Source organism: Phasianus colchicus, chromosome 6, assembly GCF_987193195.1.
Source record: "Phasianus colchicus chromosome 6, bPhaCol1.hap1.1, whole genome shotgun sequence".
Classification (NCBI taxonomy): Eukaryota; Metazoa; Chordata; class Aves; order Galliformes; family Phasianidae; genus Phasianus; species Phasianus colchicus.
Genome location: NC_143441.1, coordinates 37,597,102 through 37,615,602, shown reverse-complemented (window position 1 = coordinate 37,615,602; position 18,501 = coordinate 37,597,102). Strand labels below are relative to the sequence as shown.

Sequence of the window (18,501 nt, the reverse complement as noted above, 5' to 3'; positions counted from 1 at the left end):
ATTAAAGAGCACTTACATCATCATTTAAGCCCAAGTCTTCAGTGTGAATAGATCACTTAAAAACATTCTGAAACCGAATGTTAGTATTACAAATTTGTCATACAAAGGAGAATGATGAAAATATGCCCTATTTATTGCATTTATTCACCTACCCTGTTTTGTGGTTTTTTTTTTTTTTGTTTGTTTGTTTATGGCTTTTTTTTTTTTTAATCTTTCTGTAACTTTGCATGCTGGCTTTCACAGCTCACTATAATTCTCATGAAAGGTTCACTGACAATCCTTCTATGAATCTTTACCAATAGAAATTAAGCAAACAATTTATTGCTTCTATTTAGAATTGAATTCAGTCATGCTTCCACTCTAGTGAATTCATTCTTATGTCCTTCCTTTCATAAATCACAGGTACTACTGCTAGGTATAATGCTGCAGTAGTAGTTATATCAGTATCAAAGAAGCAATTGAGGAATGAGATACTGCCTTATCCAGACTCAATATTCTCATTCATACACCCAGAATTCGTTGACTCTTTTGACTGTAGAGATGATCAAGAGCCTAAAAGTAACATTTCTCATATCCTGTTTGTAGCTGAGGTTGTGTGTGAGCTTTTGTTCCAACTGATGGAAGTGTAGGTGGTCATTTTCTGTGACACTGTTTTTGCAACTCACTCATCAGATTATTCTATCATGACAATTTGTTTCTGTAATATATATATTTTTCAATCTTCTAATCACTGTGGTCTTTTTTTAGAGCTTTACTGTAGTTTTCAATCAAAATTAATTGCAAAGCTGGGTATTTTACATAAATCTGAATACATATGCTATGCAGTCTGTTGTAGATAAATACATAGGTAGGTTGGTGGATAAATAAATAGGTAGGTAGATAGAAAGACAGACAGGTTCATCTATCAAATATGTTCTCACAGAAAGGGCATTGAGTTATCCTGAATATATTCATTATTCATTAATTCTTTCTTAATGGAATCTCCCACTGGTCACTGTCTTGTGTACCTGGGATCAATGTTAAGCTAATAGGACTACAATAGTATATGGGAACTGCTGAATCACAGCCTGAACCTCTGATTGATCACCTGAGGTGAGCAGTGAATCAGCCCTGGGAGCACAGCTGAAGGCAATTCACCTGTGCTGCAGGAAGGGGTGGAGCCTGGCTGCACCTCTCCTAGGCCCATTTAAGAGCTGACTACCAATGGGAGAGGATCTCTTCTAGAGATCTTTCCTCTGGAGTTTTGTAGTAAGCCCAGGATGTGGGTAAGCTTTTTGTTTATTTTCTTTTTGTTATTATAGCTTGCTTAGCCAACCTCTCTTGTTTATTTCATAATTATAACATCTTTATATTCATTGACTGTACAAGTAGTTATTAATCTTTTTTTCAATAATGCTATAACTTTTGCATTCTTTAAGTGCTCTGGAATTTCTCCAGTGTTTGGAAACTGACTGAGGATTAATATTAACAATCTGCTCTTTGCTGGCTCTTTCAAAACTCTTGGATATCCAGACTAATCTGGACATGCTGATTTAAGAATACCTAAATTTAGAACCTGCCAATAACTAGATCTTCTCTGTTCTTCCTTTACTGTAAGCCAAAAAAATAATGTTTAAAGTACTATTATTAAAGATCTGCTTTTGTTGCTCTATTTGCTCTCCTGATGTTTTATCATTTCATGTCTCTTTGAAACTCTGCAGATGGGATGAGCTTTAGGTTTTCTAAGGTTTTTTCTTTAAACAGAGCTACAAAATTCTTTGTGGATTACCTTTGACTTGTATGAACCCTTCAGATAAATGCTTGTCAGCTGCGAATCTTGCATTATAAGCAGCTCAGTCCTGTTCATAACTTTTTGCAGAAGGGTGTTGCTTTTGTTTTTTCACTTACTTATCTAGATCCTTTTTAAGAGGAGCTTTCAGTATGTTTTTTCAATCCTTTGCATGGTAGTACTTCTAGAATTTTAATCTGCATTACCCATAAAAGTCTTTTCTGCTTCACTGCTTCTATGAAATGTTAGCTCAGGGTTTTTTTCCAGATTAAAAATTAAAACTTAAGATATAATTACTTATATATGCACATATACATCTGAAGTATTAAGAAGGAAAGCTTTTGATTAGTAGCATTGGCTATCCTAAAGTCTGGTTCTATATAACGATAAATGTACTGTTGACACTATGCTCTGACTTTCTTCTTCAAAATGTTACAAATATTTCAGTGTTTAGGTAAAATATGAATGCATTCTGATTTATAGTAGAGGAAACAATGCAAAGGTAAGCTATACACATCTGTACATCCATAAAACATAAAGCAGTGATGATGCATATTGAATTATTCAGTGCAATATTAGCTGTTACTATAAGCAGTGTATTGAACAGATCAAAGAAGGAGATTAAAGAGGCCATTTGTCCCCAGATTAGCTGGGTTGTGGCTCATGTGGCAATGGGCACAAGGCTGCCTACCCTGCTTTCACCACAGTTACCCTATCTTCTCTGTAAGCAAATTGAAAACTGCATGGTGGACATATTAAGGGATGAGTGACCATTCTTGATACAAATCCTAAACCACTGTAACCACAGCCCAAATTTGAGTCTTTTGAAGACAAATTAGTTGTTGAGCTAACTAAGTATATGATTGTGCATGTGCTGGAGCTCACCACCAGAGCATCCCATTGATGTCACAATAGTAAAATAAAGTCCTGTGAGCGTTTACAAAGTAGAGCCTTGGGTTGTCAGAAATGCTGGCCTTGTTTTATTTTTATCCTTATTTTCCTCAGATTTGTGTCCACAGCAGAACTAACAGATGGATATTTTTTAAACTACTGTGAAAGGGTTTCATGTTTGCTGCATCATTACAGCATCGTTTCATTAAAGAACCCATGGCATAATTGGTATAGGCAATGGAAACGGAACAAATACTTGCAGAAATGACAAAATAATGGCTTTTTAACCTCAGATATTGGAAATATGAGATTGTCTCACATTTCTTAAATAGGAAATTAGGGTATAAAAAGAAGCAGGATTAGTCCTGATGTGAATGGTCCTGGGCATTTTACATTATTGAGAAGAGGAATAGAAAAGGGTTGGGAATAACTTGTGAAAACAAAATTATTTGAAATAGTTTTGTTAAAAGTAAAGGAAGACTCATGCTCACCCTAGATAGAAGCTCTGTGGTGCATGTTCCATCATTCCAGATGGACCATCCTTACTTCCTTTGGTCTGCATCTGTCTTGTGTCTCAAAAAATGTTTGCTTTCTAGTGGAGCCTACCATATTCAGAGCAGTGTGTTTGCACACTCAAGCTCTTTAAAATGCATACAATGAGTGCATAAAATGTCTTCATTTATCAGATTAGCTCACAGATCAGGTACTATTCAAAAGAGCAGAATGGCATAGAATCATAGAATCACAAGGTTGGAAAGGACCTACAAGATCATCTAGTCCAACTGCCTTCCCATTATCATTGCTACCACACAATAGAACAAGGATGATAAAACGCAGTTCCCCACCTAGTCAAAGGGCAGGAGTTAAAAGCAAAATAGATACAAATGATTAGTTTTCAAATCACACACCCTTTTAATTGATTTAGATTACATTTTAATAGAGTAAACACATTCTTAAAACTTTACTATGAACACCAGCTGCATTCACACATTCCCTGCCAGAGACTTCCAAGCTGGCTGAAGAAGTCACCCCCCTCCTGCATACCCACAGCCACCTATTGCTGCCCCTCTGATCTGCCTCTGGAGCTGCTCTCAGAAATACCTCTACCCATTCCAACCAGAATAAACTGAATTCTGCTGAACAGCTGAAATATCCTAAGAAAGCCCTGGCTACAGATTTTTCTTGGTGGTGATGTGTGGAAAGAGCTGAGTTTGGGCTACAAAACCACACCAGTAGAAGCTCCTGATTATGCAGCTGTTTTAGGAAACCTCTGTGTTCATGGCACAGTTGATTGCCACTGGGGTTTGTTATACTGCTGTAAGAAAGAGCTAGATTCCCACAGCGAAGCTGAAGATCTTTGGTGGTATGGTAACAGGTATTCCTGTCCTGCTGGAGAACAGTTTTTTTTTACTCTGGCTTTGCACATGTGAGGTAAATACGTTCCTTCATTCACACCCACAAAGAAGTCAGGTGTGTCCTAAGCATCTGGGCTGGGTAAGTAGATAGGATTGATTCTTTCATCTTGCTGTGACATCATTTCATTACTGTAATGTGACCCTCCCCGAAAAACAGATGAGGCAGTGTGTCTTACAGAAAACAAATTCCTGTCCTTTCCCTTCTATGGATGTGATGTTGAGCAAAACCAAATAACTTTAATTGGTAGGAGAAGATATGCAAAATTATCCTGGATTAATTAAGGAGTAATGTAAACAAACATAAAAACAGATTTCCAAATGTCAGTAATACTGGGAAGGAAGAAATATCATTCTAACAAACCCTGCAGCTAGAACTGGTGACATATATTGCCCTTGTGTCTTTAGAATAGCTTCCAGATTACCAGTTCATATCAAAATAAACCTTGCTGTGACTAAAATGTCTTCCTATTAACCATAGAGGTGAAGAAATACGAATTATATCAAATATAATCAGGTGACATGTCTTAACTTCCAGTTGTTTCAGCCACTACTACATAAAACAAGTAGTGCATTGCTTACATAAGGAAATGCCAGCTGAGGGTGAAATGTGTTCTTTCATTATTCTGAAGTTTTCTAACAAATTCAGAAGATAAATGATAAAGGTCTGCTTTTGGGGGCAAACAAAGCCAGTCTGTCGCGAGATTTTTAACATATATTAAGACATGAACTTGAAATCAATATAATTGTTTCAGTATAACCTTGCATAAGAAAATTCTCACTTCATGATGAATAATCTCTTTTTATTTTTTGTAGCTTGTGAATTACTGGTACTTTAAAACAAAACCTCACCTTTCATTTGATTAAAAGCTCTTGCACCAAAATGGTTTTATAGGTCAGGATAACTTGTAGAATCTTTTTTTGTGAATACTCCTTAGCAGTGGAGTAAACATGAATCAATAGATAGTTCCTGTGGCCCTTATTCCTGGGCACTTACAAATAAATACATTCCCCTATGACTTCACCAAACCTTAGAAAAATACATTTGTATGCAGATATGTGAAAAATCATATGGCAGTGCGACCCTTAGGATTGCAGAAGCTGTGCAGTACTTTAGAGCTGCAGAAATATCTGACAGCTTTTGTATAGAAAGCTCCAGGTCATTTTCAGTAGGAATATTTAAAGTTATGAAGTCTAAAAAGCAACATACTCTACTGATATATACAGCTTTCTCAGTCATTTCTGAATTCTTACTAATACTGCCTAAGGGCTAAAATAAGAGAGCTTCAGATCCATAAAATGCTGTTATCTGCCACAGGCCAAGGCAGGAGCTCATTGCTTCCAGCCTAATCCCAGTGTGCCATGTGGCCATAATAGTGGTGGTCACACTAGAAGGTAGCGGGCCTGTGACTGACTCACTGCTGCTTCAGCCAACACCAGCTGCCTTCCAGCTGAACTGCAGCAACAGAATGACTTGAGCTGTAGGCTTCTGTTACAGGTTGATGTAATTTATATTCATCACAGAACTGTAATGGTAAATCTCATTATAGCAACTTTATTGTTCTAATAGACTATTAGATAGTGTGAGGCTTCTGTAAATAACATTAAAAGAGTTAACTGAAATGGGGCTTTTTCAGTTACAAAGAAATGATGGTTTTGGATAAGGGACCATATGTCAAATTTGCTGCTGTCTTCATAATGCATAACAAGAGAGCACTTGAATACTAAATTCTTTTATATGAAGTTAGGTAAGCAACTTTTCAAGCCACACAATGAAAATAATAAAGTTATTAGCCATTTTTGGAGAAGATATTCAGCCAGTTCCTTCTGACAAAATATTTTCTTTCTCTGGAAACCAAAAGAATTTTCAAATGAGTCTGTTTCTACAAATTTCTCTGACAAAAAAGACTTGCCCCCTTCATAAGCATGTATGATATACAGCCAAACATCAACTTGTCTACGAGACCACAGGATGATAGTCATGCATAGGATGTGCCCACTAGATAATTAACTGATTAATATATTGTTTCAGCCTGCTAAGGCTTCAGTATGCGGTTAACATCAAAACCAGCATCAGGATTTGGCTTTCTAGACCTGCAGCAAATTACCACTATGTAACAGGAACAATTGGTAGTGTATATATATGTAGTATGAATATGTATTATATCTTATTAATGCTATTAATTCTATATTGGCTTATAGTATATTATATATGTATCCCCTGACGGGATATAATTTTTCTATTTCACAGTGATACTGTATAGTCAACAAGAATAAATGCAGAGAACATCTCTTGGCCCTTTTAGAAATATCAGCAGTGCAGACCAGTCTCTCAGTAGATGTACACTAATGCTAAAAACTCTACTGACAATATGCACATACAGTGGTTTTAGAAACTTACAAATTAACCAAATGTTATCAGTTTTTTTCCAGGAGGAACAAGAGCCATATCCCTGAAATTACCTTCTGCCAAATTTCAAAGTTCTCAATAAAGGGCTGCTGGTGCTTTAATCTCTCAGCTGAAACATTTGTAATGGGTTAAATGACTACATTTTTCAGTGTTTCCTTCTCATAAATTCGCTGAAGGAAAAAGATGCCTGAAGTAGAAATGTGTGCTATTAGGGGTAAAATAAGACTAGCAAAGGTGTAACCAACTGGAAAAAAAAAAAAGCATTACAAGGGAGTGCTTAACAACAGATTTCACATACATTACAGTATACTATCTCTCCCATTTAGAGCAGCATCTTGATCTCTTTTATAGTTAGAATAATACTAAATAAATGTAGCCATTATTTCCTTGTTTATAAGCGAATATATTTTATCTCTTTCACTGATAAATTCCTAAATAGATTCCACCTTATACTCCAGAGATATTTTAAGAAATACAAATATGTCAGAGAGTAAAGGGTCAGACAGTTTTCTTATTTAATGAAAAGATCTGGCAAGAATAATTCATTTTGTACTCCAAATCCTTTTAAATGATATTAGAAGCATTAAAGTAGTAAAGAAGTATTAAATATATATATTTATTACATGATAGTGTTTAAAAGTCCCCAACCCTTCAACAAGTACACTGATCAGAAAAATACTGTGGGATTATTATGGTTATGCTCAAATAAATTGAAACCTTCACAGCTAATGTTGACACCAAATTGTTGAGCATAGCAGGAACCTGCCATTAGTAATTTACGTATTTGCTTCTAATTGTGCCTATGCATCATAAAGATAGTTCATATTTGCATTTGCTGTCCTCTGAACCAAGTCATTTTCCAGTGGCACATATTCACTTTCAATGGAGGTAACTTTCATTAGTGATAATTAAAGGAGAATTTTTACTGCATTGTGCTCCAGGAAACAATAAGAGGTTGCAGAGATTGATTAATAGCTAAACTAGGTTTGAGACATGTAATCAATCTCACAGGCACAAAAGATTGTTCCTGTTATGTAATGAAACATAACAAGAAAGAGAAAAAAATGTTTATTCTGAACAGTGCTTAGCTGCTAAATCCCATTGAAATGCACTAAATGGCCTGATTTATTTTAAAATGCTCCCAACAGAGAATAGCCTCAGTCTATGGGTAATGACTTTTTGCCCTCATTATCTGCACAGACTGTGTTTAGAGTCTGACTAGGACAATACCAAGGAGGATGTCACTGTTATCTTAGTGTAGAAATGATTTTCAGTAGACAAGCATGTGCAAGAGTTGCTCTGCATCCAATCTCATTACTTTTGGATTCAGTGGCTATTGAAGGTACTCCTTTTCGAACACTGCTGAATCCCACAGACTCAATATTACTTCCAGTTGAAGCCTCACTGTTTCAGGGGGACCTGGAACTGATCCAATGTTTGTAATGTGTTTTTACTTACTGAAAAGAGTGCTATTACACCGTGAGTTATTTTGCCATCCTACTATTGTGTTCAAAAATACTATCACTGCAGAATTGCTGTCAAATGTTTGTTTTTGTTGGGAAAATAACACTCCTTCTGCACTAGCATGGTGTTATCACTTAATTATTTTTTCTTTTCTGCTTCGTGATGGAAAGCTGCAATTCAATGAAGTATATATTTAAATGCAAAAGAGGCATACCAATTAATCAGTACAGAACGTGAATGCTTTTAATCTGCATCAAAAAACTGTAGGACTTAGGAAAACACCAATCTTTTCAATAGAAAGTATATTCAAGTAATTCCTGTCCATTTCCTGTTCAATTTTCCTCAAATACTATGCACTTGTGCAATTTAACTGCCTTTGCACTAATATATTCTTATAAGGTTTTGCATCATGCTAAGAACCTTTGGAAGAGTCTTTTAATTTCTTTTTCTGTAGCACAAAAATGTATGGAAGTATTTTAAATGGATAAAAAAATCAAGAATTCATGCACATTGATCAAATGTTAGCTCTGAGACAATGAGAACTGAAACTTAGATGTTTACTGCATTCTGGGTCTTACCCATCCAATTAACATGGAGAAAATTAGTAATGAGGACAGGAAATAAATTAGACTGAGGGTTGCAATTAGATATAGCCATGACAGTGAACTAATTAATTTTAAGTGTATATGAAAACTAGCTGATGGTATTGCAATGGTCAAGTCTCCCTTGCCTAGGGTCATGCAAGACTGGGAAATGATGACAATAAGAACCTGGATGCTGTTGGCATTAGGGATGCTCCAGGGTACACCAAACAGACACTTCTGTTCTGTCTATAGTAAATATATCTTGTAATAGCTTATTAGCTCTGTTTTCACCACTAGCCTGAGGCCATGCGGTGTTGCATGAATTTGTGAAGCCATCTTAGGATCTACATCTCTAGGAAGCAGTTATGAGTGACAACTCTGTACTTAATACCTGAGCAAATAGGCTCCGCCGAACCTAGAACAGCTCTCCAGGTTTATGCATTCATTATACTCTGGAAAATTTTCATTTGTGTTATTTTCATAGCTGTTATCCAGTGGTGCAAAACAGAACAGAAATGGTACTAATGGTATTTTGAATCTTCAAAACATTTCTCAAGACCTTGAGCTGTGGGTTTTTTTTTTTTCCCTGCTAGGGAAGCTCACTCCAAAGAACTATGAGAGTTGAAGACACTGCTGACATGAGGCATCAACCTCCCAGTGCCTGCTTTCAAGTCAGAGACATGCCATACTTGCCTCTGCAAGTCTACATTCCTTTATATATCACTGCTAATTGCCAGAATATTACTTTTTCTGGGAACAGTCTCTCTCTGGTCTCAATGAGGAGCTCTACATAGAGTGAGAATCCTTACTCGGGAAAAGTTTTATTGGGTATGTACATAACAAAGAAAAGCTGCTTTTTTAAAGGGTTGTCATTCTCCAACAGCTATTACTTCAGAAAATTCCAGCCTACCAACTAATGTTTGGGCCAAACCTGCATGGGTCCATTCAGAAGACTATCACTCAGTGCCTACCCTTGCAATTGGATTGATTCTTTTTGTATTGAGACTAACCACCCACAAAGCCATGATATAAAAGAAGGCCAGAAAAGATTTGCAAGTAAAAAGGATCACAGCCAGATATCCACCTACTGCTTTATGTGGTTGCTTTATACCAGCCCTTCCTTGGGATGCTTTTATAATCAAACAGTTTAGCCTTATTTGTTACTGGTATAAGAACCATCTTGTCACTTGTCACCAAGATACCACAGTATATTATCTGTTTTGGGTCTCGGAAGAAAGAAATGGACATTCTTCAGGTTCTGCGTAAGTATGGCAGCATCACAACAGCCTGGATCCTTCACTTTTCCAATGCTTTTAGGGCACTGCATGCACTCCTCTGCTTGATGTGCTGCATTTTGGGGGATTAAGAAGAAAAGCCTACCATGTTACGGGCAGCTGGGCATAATGACAGTGCTGGGGGCTTAGATTAGGAGCTGGAAACAAGATATGGGACAAATTTGTTGGTGCAATGAAAATGGAAAGGCAAAGTCAGGAGGCAATCTAGTGCCTGGAGGCTGTGCAGGGGAAGATGAAAGAATGAAAACCAAAGTGAAAGAGGCTAAAGGAGCAGAGGATCCAGCAGAGCATGGGAGGGGAACAGCTGAGATGACAGATTGAGAAAAGGGCTGTGGGGATGAGAGCAGAGGAAGGATAACTGACATCAGAGACTGCTGAAAAGTGATGATAAGCATGAAGAAGGGATGCAGAGGAGAAAAATGAGGTTGAAGCAGAAGACAAAATCCTGCAAGTGAAAATATATTATAGGTCATGTCAAAATGCAGTGGAACTATTTATTTTTGTGCTGCTCTTATCTTGTGCATTCTCAAAGCAGCAATTCTGAATCTTATTAATTCTGAGCTCTCCAGCGGCTCAGGCTGCCTAGCAATGCCTGGCTGGCGCTCTGCTGCACATGGCTCACGGCTGCCTAGCAACTGGCAGGGGGCTGCCAGGGGCCCTGGACCAGGCTCAGGGGTGCAGCCCTACCTCAAGCACCTGGATCCCCCAGCCAGGCAGAAGGGATCAATGATGCTTGTTATGTCTGTGACAAAAGATCTTCAAAATGCTGCTTGTAAAAAAAAAAAAAAAAAAAAAAAAAAAAAAAAAACACACATGGAGGTGCCCATAAGAGTGGAGAGAGCCTGACAAATACCTTCAAGAAGTGGGAGCAGTCCCATTTCTCTCTGCGATATTCAGATGACCTTTCATTATTGAAATATCAATATAGTTAATTATTAGGCTCTGCAGGCTAGATCCAAAAGACAGGAAGGCAAACCAACATAGCTATGTAGCTTCTTGGGTGGTTACTTCTATTTTGATAATGGAAATATTAAAAATACCAAAATACCTTTTGATCCCAGGAAAAAAAAAATATATATATATATAGTGTTACATATTCATGCAAGATTGTCCCAGAACAGCTCTGCTTGTATACCTATTGTCGATACACTGTAATCAACAAAAATCTTCTTACAGGAACATGAGTCTTGGCATCTGGTAGAAGAGCTGATGCAGCTGATCTGAACAGACCTCGTGGCCTCTGTGCTTCCAGCTGCCCCCTCAAATCCCTCAGCTCCCTTTCCACTGTCAAAAGTGCTTATGTAGCTAAACAGCTGAACCAGGAATTGATCCAGCAAACAGATCAACAAAAAATAAGTTGTTATTTTCCAATCAACACTATTGTAAAGGGAGAACTGTTCTCAACAACAAAACAAAGGCACATACCTAGAAAATGGAGCAGCTACAGAGCTACACAAATTACAGTGCAGGAGAAGTTGCTTTGATGCCACTACTTTGATGCTATTCTAAATAGGTGGGTTTAAAGTTACGTTTTTCTCCCAGTCAAAAATGGACTACGTTTCAGAAGTGCCATTGGAAATGAGCCTGTCCCACTGAGAGGGAGCAAATTTCAGACAGCTGAGATGCTGAATGGTATGCACATTTTACTTTATATGGGGTCATCTAGGTGGAGCTTGAGAAGCATCATTACATTCTTTTCTCTATCAGCCGGACCTACCAGCCAGGAAAACTCACAGCTTTCTTACAGACTTGCATGTAACTTAAGTAAGTTAGTTAACATTTCCTTACAATCAACAGTTTACTGGAGTAGTGGATAAGTGTGATTAATTAAAACAAAAGAATAAGACAATTTCTAGGGGGCAATCTGTTGAATGTAGTTCAGACATGCATTAGTGTCTTCAGAAAGGGTCAACTTGAGTCCAAAGTTTTATTGGCTCCAGATCAGCATTGGTTCTGCTGGGTTTGGTTAACAGCCTAGCCACTCAAATGGCCCCATGCTTTTCGGTGCTTGACAATCACTTCCGTATGCACCACACGTGTTCAGGGAGCCAGCTTGTGTCTGTCACATCTGAGTCAATACCAACTCTGAACATCTCAGGGTGAGGAGCACAGTGCAGAGATCTTCAGGTGACCCTGAAGGGACATTCTGAAAGCAAGGAGGACCAGCGGGGGCAACAGCTATTAAGGCTGCTGACCTGAACAGTTGAGCCCGACTGCACCAGGATTCCCAGTGTGTACGGCACTACGTTAAAACGTCCCGCAAGAAGTGAGCTAGCTCCGCGTGAGGCCAGTCTGTGTGTACCTACATCACATCGACCCGCCGACCCCGCCGCTGCCACGGAGGCTCTGTGCCGTGGGAGATGGCACGAGGTGGCGCTCTCTGATGGCGTCTTCAAAGAGCGCAGTTTGAGGCTGAGCGTGGTTGGTTTGTTTAAGGGCTTTTGGGCGGAGATTCGTTGGAGCCCTCTCGAGCTTCTGCTCAGATGTTTGAGGTGGGCGCGTTGCCTGGCAGCCTGCGCTGCCCTGCTCAGCTGCTGCTCCGTGTCTGCTTGCAGGACTTGATTGCCTGCTGAAGTGAAGCACGGTGTGTTTAACAAAACACCGCTGAGTTTTCTATACTGAAAAAAGTCCACGTGCAATGTCCCACATGTCTGCCATCTCTTAGTTCAGGGGCAGCAGTAACATTCTGAGAAGAGTTGACAACATTTGTGCTGCTTGAGGATGTTAACAGCTCCCGTGAAGCCAGTCTGTGATCTGTAGGCAATTATAGGCTCATCCAAGCCAACAGGAATTCGTAGTCTAACTGAAGAGAGAAATCAAATTTGTCTTTGTATTATGATCACTGGACAAGTCAATGCCCAGGATGGTTTCTGATCAAACTTACCCTGGGAACCATTAAAGGCTTGCCTATATCTCAGTGCTGTTACAGGTCAAGTTAAATTATTTTACGTTAAAAGGGCACTTGGAATCCAAAATAAAAATATTTTGTTGAAAATTACCTGCTGTCCAAAAGAGAGTTATTGAAACCTCTTTGGAAATAATTTTATTAAGTTGCCAAACGAATTAGCCATCTGAAGACATCAGTACAGATCCATCCCACAGCAAGTGCTGTGAGTGCACCTGCTCCATCCTCCGCTGCCCCAGAGGGAACTCATTCAAGCATCTGTCTGTTCCCAGATGAGAACTGTTCCCAGTGAGGTCCCTCCCGGGCCCAGCGGGCCTTCCTGGGCTCCCTGCCATTCACCCTCACTGGCTCCAAACGAGCTGCTGGACTTTGCTGACCTTGGAGGGAGGCAGATGTTGTTCTCCTCTCTCCACCTTGACTTGGAGACACCATCAGGGTGGCCCAGACCAGGGCAGCTTCAGTGCTGCAAACATAAGATGGACTCTGGTGGTCATGTGAGGTATCATACAATTGTGCAGACAGATGAAGCTCTCTGCTCTTACTCTGATGAATTTCAGACTATTTTTCTGAAACGTGTTGATATTTCACTACTGTGAGTTTCTGTGGGACAACCATTAATGCACACAGACTGACAGCAGTTGCTTTTGTGTGTACAAAATGCACAGCCAAGAGATGAGTAACAGTCCCTGGAAACAGCTTCTCCTCGGCCTGGAAAGGCAGGCTCAGCCATCCCCACATAGAAACAACCTGCTGTTACTGCTTCCTTGTCTGGTATGATCACAGAAACAGGATTGTACTTACAAAAAAAAAAAAAAAAGATATGCAAGAAAAATTGTCCCAAAGAATAACAAGCTACTTGCGTTGCACACTTCTGCAACAACCACAGGAGGTCCTGAATGGTAATAGCTGAGCTAAGAGAGTGTCTGGAATGATGTACATAGGTTGCTCTGAAAATAATGCTTCATATTTATTTCCATGGAAACTACAACAGATACAAAGAGCACAAGAACATTTTGATAGATTCTCAGCAACAAAAAACTATTTCAACATGGTCACCACCATTAGGTATGCATTGTCACCAGCAACAAGAACAAGAGCCTGCATGCTATGCTCTCAAAAATCTGCACCAGCAGAGATGACCCACTGTCACCAGTGCTGAAACGCGTCATTCACCGCCTCACATCCAGTGTTTGGTCTCCATAAACATGCAGCAAGCATTGATGAATGTTAGTGGGTACAACTTTTTCCACATGGAGGAATTCAGTGACACACCTTTGTTTCATCTGCACTTTGTCAATCTGACCCTCTGCTGCCATCTGTCACACAGCAACAAAATGTAACAGGACATTGGTGGGAAGGGTCGACCGCTGCTTCCATATCAAGAACATCCACTTCTGATGGTGTGGGCCAACATAATAAAATAGGAGACTTTACTTTCAGAACAGCCATCTAGTTTACCTCAGACAAATACTTAAGTTCTTATATATTACAAACATAATAGATAATAGTCAATTGCTACTTCTGGGCAGCCCTTTGCAAGAACCTCCACAGCTGAGATTTGGCCTTTCTCCCTCTCCTACAGGATGATCAGCTGGGCAGGGCCTCTGTACAGCACTAAATACCTCCTAACTGCATTGTTCCTATTGTTTAGCCACTTCATGCCACCAATTGTTGTTACAGGAGGCAGAGTCTTGCAGGATAATGATAGGCTGAAGTAAATGTGATGAAGTTCAGTAAGCCCAAGTGCCAAGTCCTGTACTTTGGTCACATCAACCCTATGCAATGCTACAGGCTTAGGGTAGAGTGGCTTGAAGGCCGTGCTGAAGAAGACGACGTGGGAGTGCTGGTCGATGCTCAACATGAGCCAGCAGCATGCCCAGGTGGCCAAGGCCAATGGCGTTCTGTCTTGTATCAGAAATAGTGCAGCCAGCAGGAGCAGGGAGGTGGTCATCCCCCTGTACTCAGCTCTGGTAAGGCCACACCTTCAGTACTGTGTTTGGTTTTGGGCACCTGACTGTAAGACATCGAGGTCCTGGAGGGTATCCAGAGATGGGGAAAAAAGCTGTAAGGGGTCTAGAGCACAAGGCTTACGGGGAGTGGCTCAGGGAGCTGGGGTTGTCCAGTCTAGAGGAGGCTCAGGGAAGGCCTTCTCTGTCCCTACAACTGCCTGAAAGGAGGTTGTGCTGAGGTGGAGGTCAGTATCTTCTCCCAGGTAGCAGCAATACGAGGAGAGGGAATGGCCTCAAGTTGCACCAGGGGAGTTTCAGGTTGGATAAAACCTCTCAGAAAGAGTGGTGAGGTACTGGAATGGGCTGCCCAGGGAGGCGGTGGAGTCACCATCCCGAGAGGCATTCAAGAAGAGGGTAGTTGCAGCACTGGCATGGGGAGAATGAGCTAAGGGTAGGACCAGGCGATCTTAGTTTTTCTGCACCTTCTACACGAGGGGCAGCGATGCTTCCCCGATGGAGCCTTTTGACCTCTGCTGAGGAGCCGACACTGCCTCAGCGCAGAACGAGTGGAACTGGGGTTTTTTTGCCGCTGGGGCAGGGACGCAAGCGGTGACGCAACACAGCGCACCCAACGCCAACCCCGCCGGCCGCCATCTCCCCGCCGGGCGGCGCTGCGCCATGAGCGACCCCACCCCGCGCATGCGCACGGCGGGGAGCCCGGCGCCTACAGCTCCCGGCGTGCTCTGCAGAGCGGGCGGGTTTTTTTCTGCTGTTTTTTTTTTTTTTTTTCTCCCTCGGAGAGGGAAGGATGGGTGGGGAAAGCGAGCGCTCACGAAAGCGAGGCGAGGAGGAATCCCACAATACCAGGCGGGTTGCGAGCCCGGCGCTGCCGCTGTCTCTTTAATGCAAGAGGAAGCGATGCGGAGGGGTGGAAAATGGCAGAGTTGCAGATGTTACTAGAGGAGGAAATCCCTTCTGGCAAGCGGGCTTTGCTCGAGAGCTACCAGAACCTCACTCGAGTCGCCGACTACTGCGAAAACAACTACATCCAGGTGAGGGGCGGCGGGGCGGCTCTGCGGGGCGGGGTGCGCGGCGCGGGGCCCGCGGCGCGGGGCCGGAGCCGTGAGCTGCGAGCCGCCAGCCGCCTCGGGGGCACCGCGCCGCTCCCCCGGATTTGCCTTTTCTTTCAACTTTCCCTGCCGAACGGCCGGCTTCCCCCCACCCCGGCTCCGGAGGGGGAGGGAGGGGGGTTATTATGTCAGTCCGGCTCGGAGGAGGGTGTGTCTTTTTTTATTTTTTTTTTCCTCCCTCCCCCTCTGTGTGTATTCATTATGAGTCACATCCCGGAGACCTCCCCGGGCCGGGCGCGGGGTGGGGGGCGGCGATCCTCTCCGCGCGGCCGGTCCGGAGCCGGCGCCTCGGGGGCTGCCCTCCCGGGGCGGCGGTTGGCGGCCGTTGGTGAGGCGGCCTCACGCCATCCGCACCGCCGCGGCCGAGCCCGGCGGGGACCGCGCGCCGCCGTCCTCTGAGGGAATCGGCGGTGGCGGCGCCGCGTTCGGGCCGCGGGTGGCCGTGGCGGCGTGCCGCAGCGCGGGGCCGGCCGCCGGAACGGGCGGCGTGCGGGAGCGGGGAGCGCCCGTGTGCAGGCACTCGCGGGCGGGCGTGATGTGGTGTTTCAAAATGGCAATCCGTGCCTCTGGGAGGCTTCGCGATCCGACATCCTGTAGCAATCATCGCGGCCCGCTGCTGCTGTAGGAGGCTCCGGGGCTGCGGCGTGTCCCCAGCGCTCGGCGTGGGCTTTTTTCCTGTATGGCCCGTGCTTCCTGCTCTTCCTTTAGGTCTGATTTAGCGAAACTACTTCCAGTACGCTTCACTGTGTTTTTTTTTTTTTTTTTTTTTTTTTTTTTTGGTTTTGGTCAAGATTTGCAGCACACAACTCTGAGAGTAAGCCTGTATATATAGCCATACCATTGTGGACGTGGAACCATCAGGAAATGCTCAGATCAAACCTCTTCTGGGAAAGAAAAATGATAAGGAAAGGCAAATAATTTTCCCCTTACTAGAAGCACCGCTTGTGCAGTGAACTTGTTGAACCCAACAGTGGATTACTCGTGTATTGGAGGCCCTGGCACAGCTGCCTGAGAGCTGTGGGTGCCCCATCCCCAGAGACACCTGAGACCAGGCTGGATGGAGCCCTGGGCAGCCTGAGCTGCTGGATGGGAAGCAGCCCATGGCAGGGGTGGAGCTGGGTGGTCTTCAAGGCCCCTTCCAACCAAAGCTATTCTAGGATTACCTGCAGCAAGCACTTAATAGAGGTTATTCACATCTTTTGCATCTACTGTTGCCAGTGAGTTGTCTTACTACTTATAATAATGGAACAGTGAATCTAAAAATAAAGCTTTAACAACTCAGTGTGAAATCTTTTTTTTAAGTTAGTTTGATACTTGGATTAAAACCATGCTAGCAAGTCATATTTTAAGGCATTTTGTTATTTTTGGTATGTGAGGGAATATGAGTTAATGTGTATTTACTCTTCCGAGTTGTTTGCTCCACCCAGAGAAAGCTGCTGATATAAATGCTTCTACGAGGCGAGGTTCATTTGGTTTTACTCATGGGAAATATGACAAATACATAAGTGTGGTAATTGCGGCACAAGTTTTGACCTGTCTGCTGCTGCTCCCAACTTTTTGTCTGTGTCAGAAAGTTAGAGACGCTTCAGTTACATTGCTTTTCCAGTGCTCTGGAACTTGTGTGTCTTTTTTTAATGCAAACAGAAGATAAACCAACACTTGAGCTAGTTTCCCTCCACGCACTTGGGGTGGTGTGTTTTTGATTTATTTTTAAATCTGGTAGCTCACTTTCACCTCGGGTACCAATGTAGGCTGCAAGGATTGCTGCAGCCTTGTCTTTCTGTGTACAGCTGTGTTTACCTCTTTGGAAGGAAGCTGACATTCTGAAGTTCCTAATGAGGACTTATGCAGTAGCTCTGAAAAACATATGCCCGACTGTGTTGTGGATGTGTCATGCATTTACTCAACTCGGTAAAAATGACAAATGTATTGATAAAACTACATTTACTTTCTTAGAGCAGTAGGGATGGACTTTTTAATCAGCACTCAATGCCAAGCCATCTGCTCTCCAGTTGGAGTGCCGAGCAGATCGTGGTGGTGGGGCTGCTGGAGGATTAGGCAATGTGACACAGGGTGCTGGGTTATGAGAATGGGGAGAGTGTGTGTGTGTGTGTGTGTGTGATTGGAAAAGGGTGGGAAGAAAGAGGAAGAGGCTTAATCAACACAAAATATAAAGTGTTTGTATTTCATATAGCGGAACAACTAACTACCACTCAATGCATCAGGGAGCTTTTACTTAAATACTAATAATAGGCCAGAACAAAGAACATGGGTATTGAATGTTAAAACTGTTCAGCAGTGGATGTGCACTGTAGCTTAGCCCATAGCATGTAACTGTCTCACTCTGGTTAGCTTTGAATTTGGGCCATTTACTCTCTTTCTACAGAAAAGTCTCTGTGCTCCTTAGTGGGGAAACTATTCCTGTGTGCTACCACCTGTGCTGCGTTGTAGTGTGGGGGTGGAACGGGTGTGTGATCACTGAGTGCTGCTACTAACAGCTGCTTATAACTGTAATGGTGCTCTGTTTATTCAAAACTCTCAGTGTGCCCACCTTCACACTCCTTATTCTATGTTCATGTTAACAGGTAAGTGGTGTCATTTTGCCCCACCCCAAGATAATGCTGTATTCAAATTGCATCTGTACTTTTAGGTTTGAAAGCATACAAATCATCTTCCATCGTTTAATGTGGAAA

The 18,501-nt window shown here is 42.1% G+C and overlaps 1 protein-coding gene across 12 annotated transcripts in view; it reads left to right on the top strand.

Annotated features, from left to right (window-relative positions):
* The first annotated feature begins 15,448 nt into the window (after positions 1-15,448).
* ABI1 (abl interactor 1) overlaps positions 15,449-18,501 on the top strand; it is a 78,257-nt gene continuing 75,204 nt past the window's right edge. For 11 of the 12 annotated variants that reach the window (XM_031614530.2, XM_031614526.2, XM_031614520.2 and 8 more), the window contains exon 1: positions 15,478-15,730. In XM_031614530.2, coding sequence (XP_031470390.1) covers positions 15,614-15,730 — 117 coding nt within the window. In that variant the 5' untranslated portion in view covers positions 15,478-15,613. Of the gene's footprint in view, positions 15,731-18,501 lie in introns of all 12 variants that reach the window. The other variant, XM_031614525.2, reaches the window with a different exon arrangement.